This window comes from Tympanuchus pallidicinctus, unplaced genomic scaffold (genome assembly GCF_026119805.1).
Source record: "Tympanuchus pallidicinctus isolate F22 unplaced genomic scaffold, pur_lepc_1.0 scaffold15, whole genome shotgun sequence".
Classification (NCBI taxonomy): domain Eukaryota; kingdom Metazoa; phylum Chordata; class Aves; order Galliformes; family Phasianidae; genus Tympanuchus; species Tympanuchus pallidicinctus.
Genome location: NW_026294669.1, coordinates 19,155,496 through 19,175,072, shown reverse-complemented (window position 1 = coordinate 19,175,072; position 19,577 = coordinate 19,155,496). Strand labels below are relative to the sequence as shown.

Here is a 19,577-nt window from a genome sequence, read left to right as displayed (position 1 = left end):
AAGGTTACCAGGAAAAGAAATAGGTGGTTTTGGAATGATTATGCTCATGAAATGAACATGGCAGTGGTGGTAGTGGGGAGAAATCAGATGTTGGCCATCCCTCCAAAAGCGACACTTGTGGAGGCACCTTTGGCTTGCATTTGGTCACTCTCCATTTGGTTATTTGCATGGTAAATCTTTATGATCATGAAGTGGGTTGGGAGCTTTTGAGTTGTTTTTTCACTTCTACTAGTTGGTTTTGTTCACTTATATTTTTAATGAATATACCACGTGGAATTGCCACGTATGAGACAGGCTGCACACAGCAATCAGACCGAGTATCTGGTGGCTTTGATTCAGACTAAGCAATTTGTGAAATCTGGTGTGGGGAAATTCAGAGAAGTGCCTTTTTCATATATGCACATAAAATAAATAAAACATAAAAGGCAGTAAATATACATAATTTATTAATACTCTTCTTCAAACCAAAACAAACACAACTAGAAAATTGGTTAAACCCCCAAAAACCCAAATGGTTTTGTATATCAGAAAAAATCCTCTTGTCGGTTTTGTGTAATGATAACTGCAGTTTTTGTCCTACATAGAAATTCTTTTCTATACAGCCTTTCACATTTTTTTTAGTTAACAGCCTGTATTAAAGTTGCATAGCTAAAACTACATAAGATAGAATGCAGCAGATGATCAAAAAGTCTACGTCTTTCTCCTTGATGTTCAGTATTTCAATGCAGTTGCTGAATAGAACCAAGAAATGCTGCATTCAGTATTAAAGAACTGGTGAATGCATGAAAAACCATTACGGACTACAGACAAGAGTACAATATTAGAGAAAAAAATAAAAAATAAAACCTCGTATAATGGTACAAAGTGTTAAACACTGGCTGGAAAACAGTAGTTGACTACTTAATACAGAGGAAGTCCTTAAATAACATCAAAATTGAAGTCTCTGTACTTGTTATGTCTTAAGTATACTCAAAAATTCTCCCTCCTTTTTTACAAGACACTCTTTCTGTTCTTTCATGTCTTGAACTTTCATCTTCTTCTGCAGTATCACAGACCATTTGGTAAACATAACAACTGAACCTCCTGTTAGGCTTCTGTTCTATATGCAATACAATATCTCTGTCAAAGTAAACTTCATGACTGTAAGTCTGAAATGAGAAAAATAATTCTGATTGCAGTCTCAATTTCCACAGCTTGATAACAGTATCATTGTTTGATATATCATTTAGTATAGTGTAATTTAGTAATATTACTAGTATATATTATAACAGTATATATTATAATGGTATATATTATAATTGTATTAATTTAGTAATATTATCTTTTTCCTTCGGGGGGTGAGGAGGGAATATATATGTATATATACATAACATTTTTTATTTCCCTGATCAGACAGGAAATTTGTGTGGACGCACACAGTCTGCCCTTCTACAAAAAAGGCATAGTTTTAAAGATATTCTGTATACCTATTTTTGGGAATCTAAGCACAATTTAAAGCATTTAAGTCGCCTATACAGGCGATTATAAGAGACACCAAAGGTGCTGAGTAAATTAGACTACCTAAGTTAGGTACCTAAACTTGGGCTAAATGAACTGCCCATTGCATCTTTCCAAACATACACATAGCAAGGTCCATGCTTAATTCTATGCAAGAATAGTTACAGTTCAGTTAAGGAGACTATTTACAAGGTGTAAAGTTAAGTTGATGTAACTAGCCAGACAGTGAGTATTCAAGTTGATAAATACTTCAGAAAGAACTAAAAAAAAAAAAAAAAAAAAAAGATGCAACTAGCCAAAAAACATTGATTTCAAATAATTAAGATTTTATGATAAATTAACTACTGTCTGATGGAATACTTAATTTTTTTGAGTCATGATTATATTTAGTACAAGTCTCATTCATAACACCAGGCAACACAATTTATCTATCTACTTCAAATCTGAATGAAAAATTAATGCATTTAATGGTAGGTAAACAGGAAAGGGGAAATGTTAGTGTCAACAGCCAAAACAAAGGAATGCTCCTCACCACATCCCAGGATTCCAGTAATGGAATACTCTTAAGTAGAATCCCACGTTCATTACAGCGTAAATCAAGGTGAGCTCTTCCATCAGCTCCTATTTCAGTAACTGCCACAGTGGATAACAAATCCAGTTCATCTTCATAGTCTACAATTTTGAATGTCTTAGGAAAAACAAAGCCTTAAGTTTACATGTGAAACAATTTCACATTCCCTGAAGAATTGGAAGGTATTCTGGCATCTCTTTGCCAGCCTGATAGCCAACAAGCATCTTTCCTCACACAAGGTTTCTAACTTAGGTTGGTGATATTCCTTAAGACACGAAGAGAAGAAAGTGATGTTCTGAACAATGTACAAGTAGATGCATTTTAGATATGATAGGATAAATAGAAAAACAGATGGATAACACAGCTAATGGTTACAGGCACTGCACCTGTAACAGGAATGACTTCTCTCTTGCTAAACTTCTTTAATCCATACCCACTACATCAGTTACCTCTTGTTCTGGGTCATCATCCAGCACGTTAAGACGCTTTTTCACCACTCGACCAGAAGATGTTACAGTAACAGAGCTGTTCACCTTTGGAGAAAAAGAATGGCCCTGAATTTAGAGCGTTACAGTTTCATCATATCTATTTGACAACATATCTAATTCATGTCGTCTGCTTTCTGACCTTGCTTTAATCTCTGGAATTGTGTCATGCCTTCTGCTCCTGACCTTGATTTAATCTCTGGACTCTTGTTCTATTTATTAGCAATACATAGCCTTATTGCTGCCATCTGTTCTTTATGAGGGCTTATGAACTTGGTGGCTTTAGGTGAGGTACAACTGATGTTAGTAATTAACAGGTTCTCATTCCTGTGGAGGTGGCAAAGTTTCTCCATTACCATTTTATTTTTTAGAACTGGAGTTACTGGAGCCAAGATGTTGGAATGAGGATGAAGTCACCACCAATTTGCTTCTTAATCTTAATTCCAGGAGACAGGCAAAGTAGTATCTTAAACTATCACAGCTGCTTCATTGCATTCATCATCACTAATGCAAAAAATATTCAAAATTGGCATTATCAGTATCTTAATGGAGGTCAAAAGTAAAAAGCAGATTACAGACAGGATTCAACAACTCTAATTTCTTAGCTTTTATTCCAACAGAAAGTTGTTTCTCAGCTCCTGAATAATTGAAGGCAATCCATTAGATGACAAAACTTATCCTTTCTGAATTAAATAGAACTCCTGAGTTTAGATTTTTAATACACAAACTTTTCTCCTAAGAAAGCTTCAAAATTAGTATCACTGACTACTGGGGACTTTACAGTACTCATAAGTGATTAAAAAAAGCACCTTTGCTTTCTATAAACTATATACGTTGAAGGAAAATGACATAGCACAAAAAACTCTTCTTCCTAATTGTGTTCTTTGAACTTTTTTGACATTTGTGTCAAATGAAAAAGAAAAGCCACAAAAGCACTCTAAAAGATTGCAGGAAACAATGGAGGTGATTTAGCAGCTCATTTCTGCCAGAGGTTCAGATCATCCCCTTCCACTTGGTTCTACTATTCTCTACTGTTTCAGCTCCAGTTCAACTCACCAAGTAAGCAAAATGAGTACTCTTTTTTTCGTTTGTTTTTTCTTTTTTTTTCCCCCCAGGGCTGTTATCTACTATGTTATTGCACTGAATTGGCTCACCAAGGGTTACCTGAATGCTAAACTTGTCACAAGTGTGCAGGTATACACAGCAGGGAAGAGTCAAACTTCTTGAAGGAATGTACTATTTCTGTTGTCTTACAAAGACTTACCCATAATTTATGAGACTTGAAACATTTATAGCATTTGTATAATCAACTTAGCAGAGCACAAATGAAGGTGACACCTTCATTTGAAGGAAATCTGCCACCATCTTGTATGTTTTACATCGCTGATGCAGTTATATTGCACACCTTAAAGACTGCAGAGAACTTAAAAAACAGCTTGAGGATTCAGAAATCTATCCTGAAAATATAACTTCTTTTCAAAATTTATTTCATATAGCTTTAAAAAGACCAATGAAAACAAGGAGTGTCAAAAAGCTTTGAGTTATACCCATTAAACACATTGCTTGCTCATATACATTCTCAGAACACCTCCTAATTGCTCAAAATTATGCACTCTCATCTCAAATGCTAGAAATTCCTGTTAAAACTCACACAGTTTTCTCTGTTGGCCTTGATTATGAAGTCTTCTGCAATTTCTATTTGGTCTGTATTATTTTCATCTTCTTTAAGTTTCAAGACTCTACCAAAGGGACAAAAATCACAAAATGAGTGTATACTCATTTCCATTTACTACATTCATGTCCATTTACTACAGTACTTCTATATATTTAATCGAAAAGATCAGCTGTATTAAAACCATCAGAAATAACTGAAATTGAAATAAATTATGTTGTCCTGAATTTTTTTAATATCAAATTCTACTATCGCCTGCGAATACACACACTCATCATCTAGAAATCTGCAGATGTTTCTTCCAGGGCTCCTGATTCTGACAAATTTATAACTTTTCCAGTTTCTAGGAACTGATGGCAGTGTTTTGGCCCACAAATCATCAAATTAGTGAATTTATTCAGTTATGCAACTTTCTGCCTAGTGAAACCAAGACTTGAGGAAAAAAAAAAGTCATACTTTATCAAATTTGGTCCCACATGGATTATTCTGCCCGACATATCTGGATGGAAATATATCCAATCAGGTTCCAGTGAACAGCATTTCATATCTTGTATGCCATTTTTTGCCTGAAGAAGGAAGGGAAAGTTTAGAATATTAATATACTTAAAGTCTCACAGACTTCTGAAGGTTTATAAATATTCTGATAAATATGACCAGAAAAGAAGGCAGAAGAACAAAGTAACAAATAAATAAATGAGTAGAGACTCCAACAATTCTAATTTTCAAGGATACTCCATGGAACTGTTTCAATGTTTCTTTCAATTTGCAATAAACACTCACTTTGTACCATGACTGTGTGCCTCTTGACATGACAATGTGCAGCCTCTTCTAAAACTACGCAAAATGAAATGAAACCTACATTCTGCAAACCCTTGAACAATTCTAGTAATCTGAGAAGACATGAGAAATGTAGTAGCACAAACTTCATCTTGTGCTTCAAGCCTCAGGCTCAGCCCTTCTTATGCGCAAATATTTATGGAGCGTGTAAGCCTACAGTAACTTGTGATTTCAGATGCAAATAATGCAAATTGATCAAAATCTTCAAGTTTTGGAAGGTACTTTCTGCTGTTAAATTTAGCTGACTAATCATTCAAATTTTCAAATGCGTGAACCCATGTTCATGCCACCCAGAAAAAACGAGATGGGAAAGGTTTGCACAAGTCCCTTTGAATCTAAATTGATCTTCAGCCAGGATTATGAAAGATGTTCTGAAGCTAAAAGAGTCAGGAGGAGGATCACCGATTTGGTCAGGCTAATAAAAGAGATAAGTACGTTCACAAATGAGAAGTTTTTTAGTAAAGAATCCTCAAGTAAGAGGCCAGAAACTCTTTACATAAATATCTTCATGTCAAATGCAGATCCAAAATAAAATTTGAGACAGTCATCACACATAAAAGAATATATGATGGATAGTACATAAAAGAAAAAAAAATAGGGATGCTGGATTAAGCTGAGTAATAACATCTTTCTAGAGAGAGAAAATGTACAAATCAGGGATAGACCACAGACATTAAGGAAGCTTGTTCTGCAATTTCTTAAAACGCCAACTGGTAGGCTGCCCAATTGGAAGCGCATTAAGATGATTTCACACAAGGAATTAGGTATGAGATCCTGCTCGACTCTAACTTCTGAATACAATGCTATGTAGCACTGGCAGTGCTATGATTATGTTGCAATGAAGGAAATATCAGAAGCAATAGTAATTCAGAAGAAAATATGACTTCACTGGATGGTAAATAGAATGCTGTAGGGCAATCCTTGTGAAGGCACCACACTGGAAAATGAATACTTCATTACCTCCAGCAATGCTCAGAAGGAGAGATGAGGACAAACACGACACACATTTATTTCAGAGAAGCTACTATCTCAATATATTACCAAAGCATTGTCTTTCAGAGAACAAATATAGAAGACTCCTCTATGCTTTTTCTTGTTAGGTGTGATGATATAATGCCAAGGAAAACCTCCAATTTGAAATGCATTCTCCAGAGAAGATGCTTCAAATAGCAAAGGTGGAGTATCTGCAAACATGGGGTAATGTTAAGACCATTAGTAGAAGAACAATCATAATTCTGTTGATCCTTACAAGTCTAAATTACAATAAACTTTTGAAGACAAGTGGAAATATACTGGCTGTTATAATTCTTCTAGTACCAGCGACACTTTCTCACCTAGCATCCAGGCACATATACGTATCTGCAACTCCCTGTGGAAGGTTACTGAGTTCTCACATCTTCATGCTGAACTACTTTCCTGATATCTTTGACTTACTTCATTCCAAATGAGCTGGATATGCGAAAACTTAGCAAATAGTTAAAATTAGTCCAGCTGATCTGAATGAGAGTGGACATAAACATGAACAGATCAAACAGCAGACAAATCGCATATCAAAAAGATCACTATTCTCTTGAGAGCAATAGTACTAAATAGCTAAGCATCCTTTTCTGTCATACAGCAAAATAATGCGGACCACAACGAATTCAATCTGTAGCAGAGTTCTTAGAAAAAAACAAAACAAAACAAAACCAAATCAAAGAATTCTTCTAATTAATGTCAAAAGGAGTCTAGTTCTATCTTGATTTCAGTTGGGATAAATAAGACAGATTCATTCATACAAGTATTCTGTGTACTAAATGGGAAAAATGTCTTGGAAAGAAATGGCCTCTACAAAACTTTATAAATAAAAGCAACTTCTACAGCTGCTTTGACTCCCATCAGGTTTAAAATGAAAGAAGAGTTCTTTTTTCTCTTTTCTGTACAGAGAAATGCTTATTTAAAAAAAAAAGAAGGAAGAAAAAGAAAAAGAAGGGCAAAACATGGAGGAAATCTGCAGAGGGAATTTAAGCAGACAGAATGTAAATACTCAAGCTGAATTACTGTGAGGAGGGCAAGGTTCTTATCCGGACTTTCTTTTTCCCCAGAGTCTGATCCAAATTTTGTCTTGTCCTTGCCCTGCTTAGTCTAGATAATTAACCAGACTATAGCTGATGGTGCCAAGATTTTGCATGATATCAGTAATTATGGTTATATAGTGCTTCCCACTTTTTCTTTCCTATTTCTCAGAACGTAGCCCTTTATACAGAAAGGAATTACTTTGCTGTCCATGGAAATGAAGTTTTTCCTGAGCTAGAGAAAGGTTCTCTTCCTAGATGTCTTTTGCACTAGCACATAGGAAATGGGAGACTGTGTGCAACATGTAACAAAATATACAGTTTATGAAAACTGAGGTAAGAAAGTATGGAGAATGTTGAGGATGGAGGCATAAGCAGAGGACCTGCAATTATTAACATCTGTCAGAAGATGAAAAATAGGTCAAGAAAACTTGTAACATTTCACTTTGTAGACTTTTTTATTTTAAATAATGAATATATATGATAAGGCCCATCAAAAATTCTACTGGATGGACTAAATGGTAGGTATAAATGCTTTTCCAGCAATACAACCATCTGAAGCAGTACAGGCTGCTGCTAAGGTATACTTTTCTTTTTTATGCTACTTTGCCAAAAAAATTATAAGGCTGCAGCCACCTCTGCAGTAGCGTAACTGCTGCTTCAACTCCCCATCACTGTTATTTATCACTTGCTCTTGTTGCTCAACATTTTGTTTTCAATATTCCTGAGTCCTTCCCCTAGCAATGCAAGTTTTGAGTCTCTTAGTTAAGCCTCTTTGTTCATTTCCTTAGAACTCTCAAGTCTCATCTAAACATAAGCCACAAAGTTGTTCTTGGCAGCACTAACATGCATTTGTTCTAATTTGTTTTTTATTAATTGAATTTACTGAATCCTATGATAATCAATCAAATTACAATTTTATATGCTGGTCCTTCAGAAGATGACATAATGAAGATCTATAGTTATCTTTTCTTTTCTTTCAACCGTGGCCAAAATTAAATTTCTTATCCATCAGTAGCTATAAAAGTTGTGGTAGGTACATAGTAATGCATGTGTTTATATCTCTTTATACCTCCTCTTGAGCACCTCGTACACCATAAAAATAGCATCATATTTGAAGGAATTGCCATCCCTTCTGGCAATTTCTGTAGGGACAGTAGACTACATAAGTAGGAAAATTTTGAACAGTTAAATTACAGTAAATACAAGTTTAAACTCTGAAGTTGTTAAAATCTTACTCACTGAAGCATTACATTACACTGAAGGTTCGGTCAGCCATTTCACTCTTAGAAGAGAAACAGCTCCACAAAAAAAACCACAGGAATGCAACTAGCTGCAAACAGCAGCCACGGCAAATGTTCATCTAAGTTCAAAGCTTCCTGACCACAAATTTTTAAATATAATTCAAGATCAAAAACATTTCTCCCCCAGCACATGGGTTTTGAATATCATAAACAAAAACTATAGTGATTCATAAGACATGAGAACATATCAACTGTAGAATTCCTTTCTAAGCTCCCACAGTGTTTTCCAAAGGGCATATAGCATTACATTCTGGTTTAGCAGAGAGGAAAATAAGGAGAAATAAGGAGACATCAAATACAGTAGCCTATCACTGTTTTGATAAAACACTGCATTATACTTGAAAGCTTTAACTATTAATTATGCATTTTATCTTTGTGCACTTCCTCAAGTTTATGTGAATCAGTTTTTGTTTGTATGCTATTATCTAATATTGTTTATAAACATAAAGATGAAAAACATTTTATGGGAACAGCCTCCTGTAAAGTATTTACTACAGAATCCTTCAAAAATTAGAGGAAAAAAGCATGCCTTATTTGATTTTGGTGAAACTTACTCCCACCTCAATTGTCTCACTTGAACTTTTTAGAATTTCTGAAGGGAAAAAAAAGTTTCACAGCCTTTGGTCATTTATTAAGATTCCTATTATTAAATTCTAATGTTAGAGGTACCAGTAGAGATGAATGTCCAGCTTCAAAGAAATTAAAGGCATTACATAAAGCAGAACATTGATAAATTAGTGATTTGAAGCATGAGGATAGATTTTAAGGTATCATTTCTTCTTTCCTTGGGAATTAACCTTACTGAAACTGGCACATTTCCAATAATTAGAAACATGAAACTGCAATTTGGACAAGCTACATACTATCTCACTGAATTCTCTCTGCAGGTCAGATTAAATTTTCTCTCATCTTCTGCTTATGTGCTTGTATGGGAACTGCTGAGTCACGGCCTGAACCTCTGATTGATCGCCTGAGGCGAGCCATGAGTCAGCCAGAGGAGCACAGGTGAAGGCAATTCAGCTGTGCTGCAGGAAGGGTTGGAGAATTGCTCCACCCCTCCTGGACCTATTTAAGAGCTGGCTACCAGTGGGGAAGGATCTCTTCTGGAGATCACCCCTCTTGGTGTCTTCTGGTGAGCTCAACCAAAGGGTAAGCTCTTCCACTAACTCTCTTTTGTGATCATTGTTTACTTTGCCTAATTCTCTTGATTATATTGTAATTATAACATCTTGATATCTATTGATTATACAATTATATTGTAATTATAACATCTTGATTATACAGTTTCTAAGTATCAATAGCAGCTGTTGAAGCTCTTTCTCTTTTTCTGAACAGTTCTTTCAAAAATAAGAAAGGTGTTTCCATCTTGTGCATTACTTGTGAGGTTTCTAAAACAGATTATGTGCTGTACTAATTGACTAGGTAAGTCACAGAATCATACAATGGCTCAAGCTATTTAATTTATTCTTGCAATTAAAAGTAAAGAAAAGCAGGAGTGTACTATAATGAACCCAGAAATAAAGCAACAGCACATTAGGACAGTAATTTTAATGTTCTTGGTGCTAAAAAGTCATAAATAAACCACATAGGAGAAAATAATACAAAGATCATAAATACCTGTTATTTTAATGTTACATGGAAGACCAAATGGATACTTTCCCACAACTCCCACTTCACCATTCCAACTGAATTCACATCCCAGATCAAATGGCTGCTCCATGAACTAAAATAATGCAGAACAATTCAGCTTTATTGATGCACATTTACTTGCTTTTTTGTTTCGGTGCTCCATTACTACTGCATTCTTGTTAGATGCTGCTCAAAGGCTTAATTTGAATTAACATCCAATTTTTTTAATTGGAAAAAGGTAAACTTAAAAGGTTCACCTGTAGTTCAGGTTCAAATCAAACAAACTTCCATGCCCATCATTTTCTAACCATAACATTTTTTTGTAACTACAGACTGTGCATAAAAAGCAGCATGCTCTATTCTAGCATATGTTGAAATGTCTGTCCAGCCCTATTTCACATGTTTTGCCACCTGTGACTGGAACAGCTAGAATTTTCTGATAGTGCATCCATTCATATCTTCAGGCTGTAAATAGACATAGGCAAGGATTCTATCCTTTTACACAATCCCCATGTACCTATGAGATGTTAAAGTATATTAATGATTTGTTACCACAAAATAGCATGGACTATATGAAAAATTTCCCATTACCTGTTCAGAGATAGCCTGGAAGTTATAGAGCCTGACCAAACCCATGCTATACATGACAATCAGGATTCCATTAGAAATAGCAACGTCTGTTACATTGTTACCAAATACCTGTAAAAAGAAAAATATTCTATTAAAGAACAAATAATTGAGAGAATGAAAAACCCAAAATTAAGGATATAATCTCAGTAATTAAATTCCTTTTCCTATAACCAAAGTTTTAGTGTAAGAAGTTTTCTATAGCTCATCTGTTCTGCTGAGTTTCTCTAATACTTTGCATTGCGTTATCATCTGTGTCAGGTAAGTCATATTCTACAAGAACATTCTCTAATTAATTCTGAGTATATCTTCATATCACGTTACCCAGTTATTACAAGACATGAATAGCCTATTGCCCAGCATCCCAGAGGAAGTCAATAGGAAAGCTAACAGTTCAATATAAAAGTGGTGATTGCAGAACCTCTCCATCACCAGGGTAAAATACTAGACTAACCATGCCTCTGTGACTGTACAGCTGTACTAAAACTAAACTATCCGGCTGTCAAGAGTACAGATCCTCTCTGAATCTAAATTAGACGCATACATGAAAAGCTGATTACCCCTTTAGAGATTACGCAGTATTCATTTGTGCTACTCTTCAGAACATCTCCACTGGAAAAAAACAAACAAACAAAAAAAAAAACAACAAGGAACAAACTGATTCTTAATATTTAATGACAACATGTGAAGTTGGTAATTTTTTTATACTGAGATGTTTGGAAGACCAGTTTTCTTTTCTTTAGAATTCAGAATAGCTGTAGGAAGAAACAAGTAAAACAGGCTTAAAATCAATTAAAGAAAAGAAACCCAAAGGCTGGAATACTCCTAATTCTTATCTGTATCTTTCAGTTTGGTCCTGAAAGATAAATTAATCTCTGAGACCTTGCTTTCTTTTTTTTTTTTTCTTCTTTTTTCTGTTGAAATTCGTTTCGGTCCTAGGGTCTTCCAGCCCAAACTCTCTTTACCCTTGACATAAAGGATAAAAAGTTCCAGTCTGAACTCAGACTTTATTGTGGCACACCACCTCAGTAAAACTGTTGCATTATATGCATTCTGTAGTATTCAAGAGTAACTAATCCTAACTGTAATCTAACAGTTACACCCTACCGATCCCTGTCAGGCTTAGCATTGCATTCACTAGTTATTTCCTTGGATGAACGTACTCTGAAATTCCAAATTCAATCCTGACCTTATTCCTAGTAGTAACAGTTACTCTGATAAACAGTACAGGCCTAATTGAAGAAGTTTTTTTTGTGTTTTTTTTTTTTTTTTTTTTTTTTACATTTTGCTTGCTATGACCCTGATGAATCCAGCATGCCATCCATGAAAAGATGGAGAATACCCCTGATATGGGTAGAATTTGTGCTTTCCAGTCATAAATGCTAAGTTTAAACAGAACAGTGCCCCTACCTAAACTTTCACGGGTCCAAACAAAAAATGGTTAAACCCCCTCTTCCACTTCCCAGCCTTAGCCAAACCTAGCATGAGCTAAAACCCACTGGTAACTCTGGACCCCCAAATGAGACTGTAGCTCACAGAACTTCGAAGACAGGTCCTGCATGTTCGTACTGTTCCACTTGTAAGATTTATCTAGAACACCTATGACTTAAAATATTGTTTTAACCAGAACACCAGAATTTCCATCAGCTTGACGATCTAAGTGTTTGCTTATGTAGGTCACAAACCAACCTTAGGAAGGTTGTTTCGTCTTGTCTGATAAAGACATATTTATACTGTACCATTTGGTATCTATGATAATGCAAGTTGGAGTCATTTGTAACTGTGTATAGAATCAATAGACTATTACTAGACGTGGGTGAGAGGCGTATCTACGTATGAAGAGGTGAAAAGAACACTACACTCTACGCTTCTCTAGCCTTTAATTACAGCAACTGTAGAACTGAAGTTCAACACATCGAGTAACCCAGTAACAATTCGTTAACATTGCCTCTTCTGGAATTAAGATTCTTCCCCCAATGCTTCCAACTATCAGACACTAAAAGAACATCACTGTTCATTAAAAAAAGTTGTGTTCTGAAACATTAAGTATGACTTCTGAAATTGTGGGACAGTTGCCTAAATCATGTCTCTCATACAACTACAGTGCAGAATAAAATTACCTTTTTGTTTATTTCTAGCATTCCAATAAATGACAGAGGCAAGACTTGGAAGACAGCAAGATGGAACAGTACAGACTGTTGGATACCTGCCTGGGAAAGAAAAAACAATGAACACACATTATACTTGAGGTATTTACTGGCATTGGGATGTCTTTATATTTTACCATAGTAGCAAAGGACAATGTCTCCATATCTGTCCCCGTAAATTTGTGACTGGATCTTGTAAAAATTGAAGAACAGTTCTTCAACAAACTTACCTGCCGTGCTGCTGCAGGGAGTTTATTCTGAGCTGACTTCACAACCATTACTTCTTGAGGAGTATCCCAACTTAGGTACCTATTTGTGATAACAAAGACCTATCTTAATCACTGTAAAATCATTTAATAATAAATACACTATTTCATGCAAAATTTAACCAATTGTAATTAGGCGGATCCCTGCGTCCAGGCAAACTGCTCAGTATCTGACTGGAGAAAGGCACCTGAACTGTTTGTTCTTTTCAATAATGCAAAAGCCACTGGACTAGATGCCAAGAACAGCTTATTCCTTATAGAGTTGTGTAAAAACTTCTGAAAGTATGAACATTCACTGGCTTATTTTTATTCCTTCCCTTCACAAATCACCGCTTTCTTATTCTTCAGTCTAAAAATGACTTCCAGGAACTCAAAAAACCATGCACCTTGCCACAAGCAGTAACTGCTGTGCTTTTAAGAATGAAGTGGATAGGATACCCTATGGAGAAGAACGTTCGTAAGTTGGAAACTGCTTACTTTAACCTTTAAGCATGTTTTTCTTATGTTTTATGAAGGTTGCTTTGCATTCTTAGAAGTTTGCTGCTGGTATGTTGTTATTGCACTATCAAAGGCTATAAAATCATCAGAGAAAAACCAACAGTAGTAGTCTCTTTGGATTTTTTTGTGTGTGTGTGTGGTTACTTTTAAAGTACAAGTTACTTTTGTGTAACTTGATACCAAAATTGAGACAGTAATACTTAATTTGCTGAAGTGATTCTAAAGAAAACAGAGTAGGAAAAATACTCCAGGAAAGCTGCTAGACAAACCTATGTATGATTGTGTTCCTAAGGTTTTATAAGCTGTCTTTCATTCTAAGACATCCAAAAAACTATGCATCCTCTAATCTGCAGGGAGTGTTTTAAGGTAATCTATTTACATAACATTCAATCACCAGCAGCAATGAAAAATCTGGGAAATCATGGTAAAGTTTGATGAGGAACTTGGGACTTTGCTCTTTCCCCCCATTCTGTGTTTGCAGCAAATTCCCTCCAATTAAAAAATATTTTTTTATAGTCCTTTGTAGAGGTTACCCTCCCAGAGGAATCATCAAATCAAGATTTTCTGAATGCACAGAAATTGGACAGCTTACTATACTGTAAGATAAACATGATTCCTCTTCTCCAGTTTAATACTAATGACTGTTAGCTATATAATCCCTAGCCAATGTTTAGTACCTGAACTTGCAGCAGGAACCCGCAAGGTATACTTTTTCCAGTATTTCCCCACAATCAGCAGAGAGACGTAGAAGCCAGTTCTGCACTGTTAAGACTATAAGGGAAGGTTTATAGTCTGATGCATTTGGTAGCATTTCCCCCTGTGTAACAAAAAGGTTATCGTGAAGAAGTTTGTATCAGGACATTACATAACAACAAGACAGAAATAAATACACAGCGCTCAAAAACTAAAGATGGAAAGCTTCCTGATAATCACATCAGAATCTCTTAAGTTCACGTCTGTGCTTAATAATCAGCTGTTACACAATTAATTTGATTTCACACTTTTTGCAATGTTCTGTGGACAGTGCACAAGTGAAAAAATCCTCAAGAAGGGGAAATGTTCGCTACAAATAGTCTAAGGAGACTAAGCTCTTACAGCTTAGAACCAAGCTAAATCAGTCACATATGAGCACCCACAAAGACCTTTTCTTATGAAACAGACAAACTGTATTAGAGCTATTAGTTGCTTCAGAAAAAATAACACAAAAATGTAACCCAAGAAGAAGAGAAAGAATGAGAAGTCTAACAGTGTGGCATCAAATATGGCAAGATTTTAAAGCTATGGAAAAGATTATCAGTTTGAAGTCAAATGGAAAATCCATTTGTAATAGCAATGAACAGTTTTGATTTTGAACTAAAAGACATTCAAATTGCATGATATTACTATACCATAGGCACTAAGAAGAACAACACAGAAATACTGATTGCATTTTTCATTTCTCTTCCCTTGTGTTTTCCAGACTACATCTCAGCAGGGTGCTCCCAAGTACAAAATATTATAGTTTAAAATTCCACCAGGTGAATCAGACATTTCAAACAAAACAAAATAACCCATGGATGAAGAAATACTTTTCCTTCTCTTTACAGTGCTCAATGAAAAATGGCTAATTGAATTGACTAACTTCTCTCAAATTTTACCTTTTTTGTGAGAAAACAGAACAAGCTTCAGTCTAAATACTGCAGCAAGACTATCTATGTATGAGTATTTATGAATGTAAGGGAAGAAAGGAGGAAAATTTAATTAAAATAATTAACTAGAAAGAGGAGAATAGCTTGTGGACAGTTACTTCAATAGGCCTTTTTTTAATATATAAAATGTAACATCTGGTTAAGAAAAAAGAAAACTCCCATTTACTGCCCTTGATAACTCAAAAATAAACAGAACAGAATTTATGTTGTAAGGAATTAGAATTGAGTTGCGTAAGCATAAAGGCACAATTTTTAAAATCTTCCAGATGTTCATGAAAAAGCACTTAAATGCACTGTTGAAAAATTCAGAGTATACCCCTAAGCATACATTCTGTCAAAATAGGCATAAGATGCAAACCTTGGATGACTTTGCTCACAAAAAATGTTGACAAAAACAGTTAACAGGGAAAGAATGCTCTATTCTGAATCTGTTCCTCTGAAAGATATTAATTTGTTTTTGCAAAACAATGCTCTAGTAAAAAGTATTCTTACCAGTGGGCATTCCAATAATAAAGCATCTTCTATTTTTTCTGACTTAGAACACTTTGGCTTTTGATAAAGTATTCTTGGCTCTTGTGCAATGCTGGAGGAAAATGATTGCTAATCATTAGTCTACTTTATAAACTACTTTCTATCACAAGTAATTTCATACACTTATATAAACCCTACTCTTTTGGTAAGTCAGAGATCTACATGCCTTAATTTTCCTTTGTAAATGCTATCTGAAATTGCTCTCAAAGTAAGGCTTATAAGTAAATGTAGTATAAAGTAATGCTTAAAACCAAACCTTTGCTAAGTTTTTGTTAAAGCAAGCAGAACAAGATATACTTAATAGTACTGTTGTTACTTTAGTAATATCCATTAACAAGAAAACATATTCCAGAAACTAAGAATCATATTGAAACCTTCCTCTAAATACAAAGTTCCCTTTCCTAATACAAAGGGATGGCATAATGTACAGACATTTTTAAAAACCTGATACTAGCATAAAATCTTCATAGCGTGTGTAGTTTTCCCCTTATGGAGAAGTTGAGACAAAGATAAACCTTCAAAGACTTTTATGTTTCATATTGCACCGTCTCAATATTGTTTTGACCATGGCTTACACCAGTTCTCCTAGTCCCTACTCCTTTCCCACGTGGGACGGGTGAGGACTGATGTGAGCTGGACCCACCGGCCCCTACTCTGCCCTGTGCTGCTTCTGAGCTGTGCCTCTGCAGCGTTCATGGAACAGGAAAGCATGTCAGAGAACTGATTTGCTCAAAAGTAAATTCCACTCAGCTCACAGGGACAGTTGAGAAGGGTAAGGTTTGCTATATGTTTCAAACAGTTGTGATGTTAGAACTGCAAGCCAGGTCAACTTTTAATTGTAAATGTATTACCTGCTGATACAGCATCGGTAGTTGTCTAAGTAAATTCTTCCTCTTTCATAAGCAATAGGAGATGCAGAGTGCGTTGTCCAAACGTTCTTGAATTTAGTACTTTCCTGAAACAGACAGACGCTACAACTGTGATGGACTTGTGAAAAAAAAATTGCATTTGGAAAATCCTTGCTCCTGCAGCTTGATAACAGAGTTTAATGGAACCTTTCCTTTCGTATGACTGTGGCAGTTTTTTGGGTTTTTGTTTATTTTTTTTAAACAAAACACTTTTTAAGAGAAGACTTCTCTCTTTTAAAAACTAAATTAAAGTAACTCTTCACTAGCTTATGCACAGCATGTGCAATTAACATTTTGTTCTTAATTGCCTCCATTAGAACTGTCAATTTTCATGCAAAAATATTAATCAAGGATAAAATCCCCCTCTGTGTGAATATGCACGTGCCATTCCTTTATACATAAGTAATTGAATTTACTGAGCATCGCTTCCACTTTACTCTTGGTGACTGGTATGAAAGGTAGAAAGGCTGTCAGTACAGTTATTTGCAACATCAGTTTGAAGTGGCCCATTCTCACATAGATGGTTAAAGGTGCCTACTGCAGACACCAGCAGCAATATCCCCCTAACACAGTCCTACAAAACATAAGCATTTGTATAGGCCAGAGGGATGCCCTCACATGCCCATACATCTGGCTGCATTAGGGGCTGCTAAATTCAGACAGTACATTTACTAGAAATCAGCTGTAACACAGCTGCCCACTGTCTGCCACGCCAGCTGTCAGTGCAGGGCTGTCAACTACTGCACAGCAGCTTTAATCATTCTTAAATGAAACACACTTAGTCTACAACTGGTGTAATTTCTCTATTTCTGTAACAGAAACGTCACTGACACTTTAAGGGTATGTTTGTTTACCTGCAGACCTCTGCTGATTTTGCTCTGAGAACTCCCCAAAACGTTACAGAATTAGTATTAGCTATCTTAAGGGATGGAAGAAGCAATATAAGATCTCCTAAGAGGCAATTTCTAAAGTGAACACGAGATTTACAAGCGCTTCTGCTGTTTCTTCACCACGGTACTCCGTAGGTTTCTGAGTCTCACTAAATACAGGTACCCGTTTATAACTCTCTCGGCTGCACTTCTATTCCCTTCCCAGACTTGCTAGCGCGACCCAGCGACTTCCGAAACGCGCGTCCCGCTCGCGCCGCCCTTACCTGGCAGAGGATGGTTCTCAGAAGCCCCATGTTCTTCCGGAGGGCCACGCCGGCGTCCCGGGCGTAAAACCCGCGGGCCCTGCGGCCGAGCAGGCGGCACACGTTGGGCGCCCGCGGCGCGGCCCTCCCGGCAACGGCGGGGCACATCCTCGGCTCTCCGGCAGCGCGGGCCCTGCCGCTCGCCCGGAGCCCCGAGCCGCACGGAGAAGCCACCGACGTCACGTGCTCGCGGCCGCCTCAGCCCGCCCGGCGCCGGGGGACGCGGAGCGGGGAAAGGCTGGAGCAGCCGCTCCGGGCCGGGGGGCGCACGCCGGAACCACCCGGCCGGCGTGGGGAGCGGAGGGCCCGGAGCGCCTCGCCATTCGCGGCGGGGACGCGTGACCCTGCACGCCGCTGCCCGCCCCGCGGCCCGCCGGGTACTGTAGTTCTGCGGGGCGGAATTCCGCGGCGCACTCGCGCCGCGCCTGAGGGGCCGGGGCTGCCCGCAGGGGGCTCGTAGGGAGAGGCTTCGGGGCTCCGAGTTCGCCGGCCGCTGCCGCTGTGACCTCCGGGCGCCGTACTGAGGGACTGAAGTGAGTGCAACGCGCACGGGCGAACAGAGGCGCAAAAGAAAGAATTCCACTCGAGATTCCGGCTGTAAAAGGCGGGAGAGTTTTGTGGGAGATCCTTGAGTCCAAAGAAGAAACTGCAGCCGAAGCTCATATCTTCTCAGGTTCCGTCTGTGGGTGCTAGGGTGCGGGCCGAGAGGGGCTGTGCTGCAGGGTGTGCGGCGGCACTGAGCCGAGTGAGCGGGCAGCCGGTGTCCTGCTGTGCGTGGCAGAGGAGGAGGGTGTTGAAAACCCTGTATTTCTGGGCTCAGCAACACCTCCCTGAGTTATGTGATACTTATTTTTTTAGAGCTGCTTCTAAAAGTCGTCACCATTGTCAACAGCGTTTGCCAGAAGAGAAACTGGACTTCTGGAGACAAGCTTGTGTTCTTTCCTCCAAAGGCCTAAATGGGGTAATGTGCAAGCTGCTGGTCTTTGTGTTTCCTTGTCTGTTCTCCAGGAGCCCTGAGTGGGACCAGGCGCCTTTGCTAGTACTGTAACAGCTATGAGAGTGCAGTGCTGTGATGCTGTGGTGCATCACCAGTGTTTAGGTGCAGGAAGAGACGGTGTAGGTGAGGCAGTTGCGGTTGCCCCACTGGTGCTCAAGTGGCTCTGCTCTACACAAACTGATGGTCACCTCAGGGTTGGCAAAATCCATGCAGACATTCAGGATCTTGCAGAGATTAAATGGGGGCGGTCAGTGTAAGTTACAGATCAGTGAAATCCTCATTGCTGTTCCAGTTCTCAGCAGCATCCTTAATAGTAGGAAAATGATGTGTTTTGTGTTGAGATAAGTGATCTTTGGTTTGTCGATAAAGTTATGCATTCGGTATGTCATAGAAAGTAGGGTTGAAAAACAACTGTAGTAATTGAAAGATGTACTTACATGCATAGTAAGGATATAAACCTGCGTTTTCTTTTTCACTTACCTAAGTGCCAGCCAGCAGAGGGTGCACAGGTTAACTGGGAAGCTTCAGTTATGAGCTGTGTTCGTCACTGATAGCTTCCTCTTGACAGTAACCTTGCAAGTAGATGAGTTCAATAAATCACTTTCTGTTATATTCTGATGGATATGTAAGAAAAGATGTGTTGAATTATCTCAGGAGAAAAGGGGAAAAACAGA

At 37.6% G+C, this 19,577-nt stretch overlaps 1 protein-coding gene across 1 annotated transcript; it reads right to left on the bottom strand.

Moving 5' to 3' along the window:
• Nucleotides 1-424: 424 nt before the first annotated feature.
• Nucleotides 425-18,584, bottom strand: DCAF17 (DDB1 and CUL4 associated factor 17). The gene is given in 14 exon segments (XM_052674648.1): nt 425-1,148; nt 2,030-2,185; nt 2,518-2,601; nt 4,205-4,292; nt 4,682-4,791; nt 6,104-6,246; nt 10,038-10,143; nt 10,641-10,748; nt 12,797-12,886; nt 13,054-13,132; nt 14,265-14,404; nt 15,768-15,858; nt 16,658-16,761; nt 17,868-18,584. Coding segments are annotated over 14 exon segments (2,190 nt in total). The 5' UTR covers nt 18,570-18,584; the 3' UTR covers nt 425-959.
• Nucleotides 18,585-19,577: the final 993 nt, after the last annotated feature.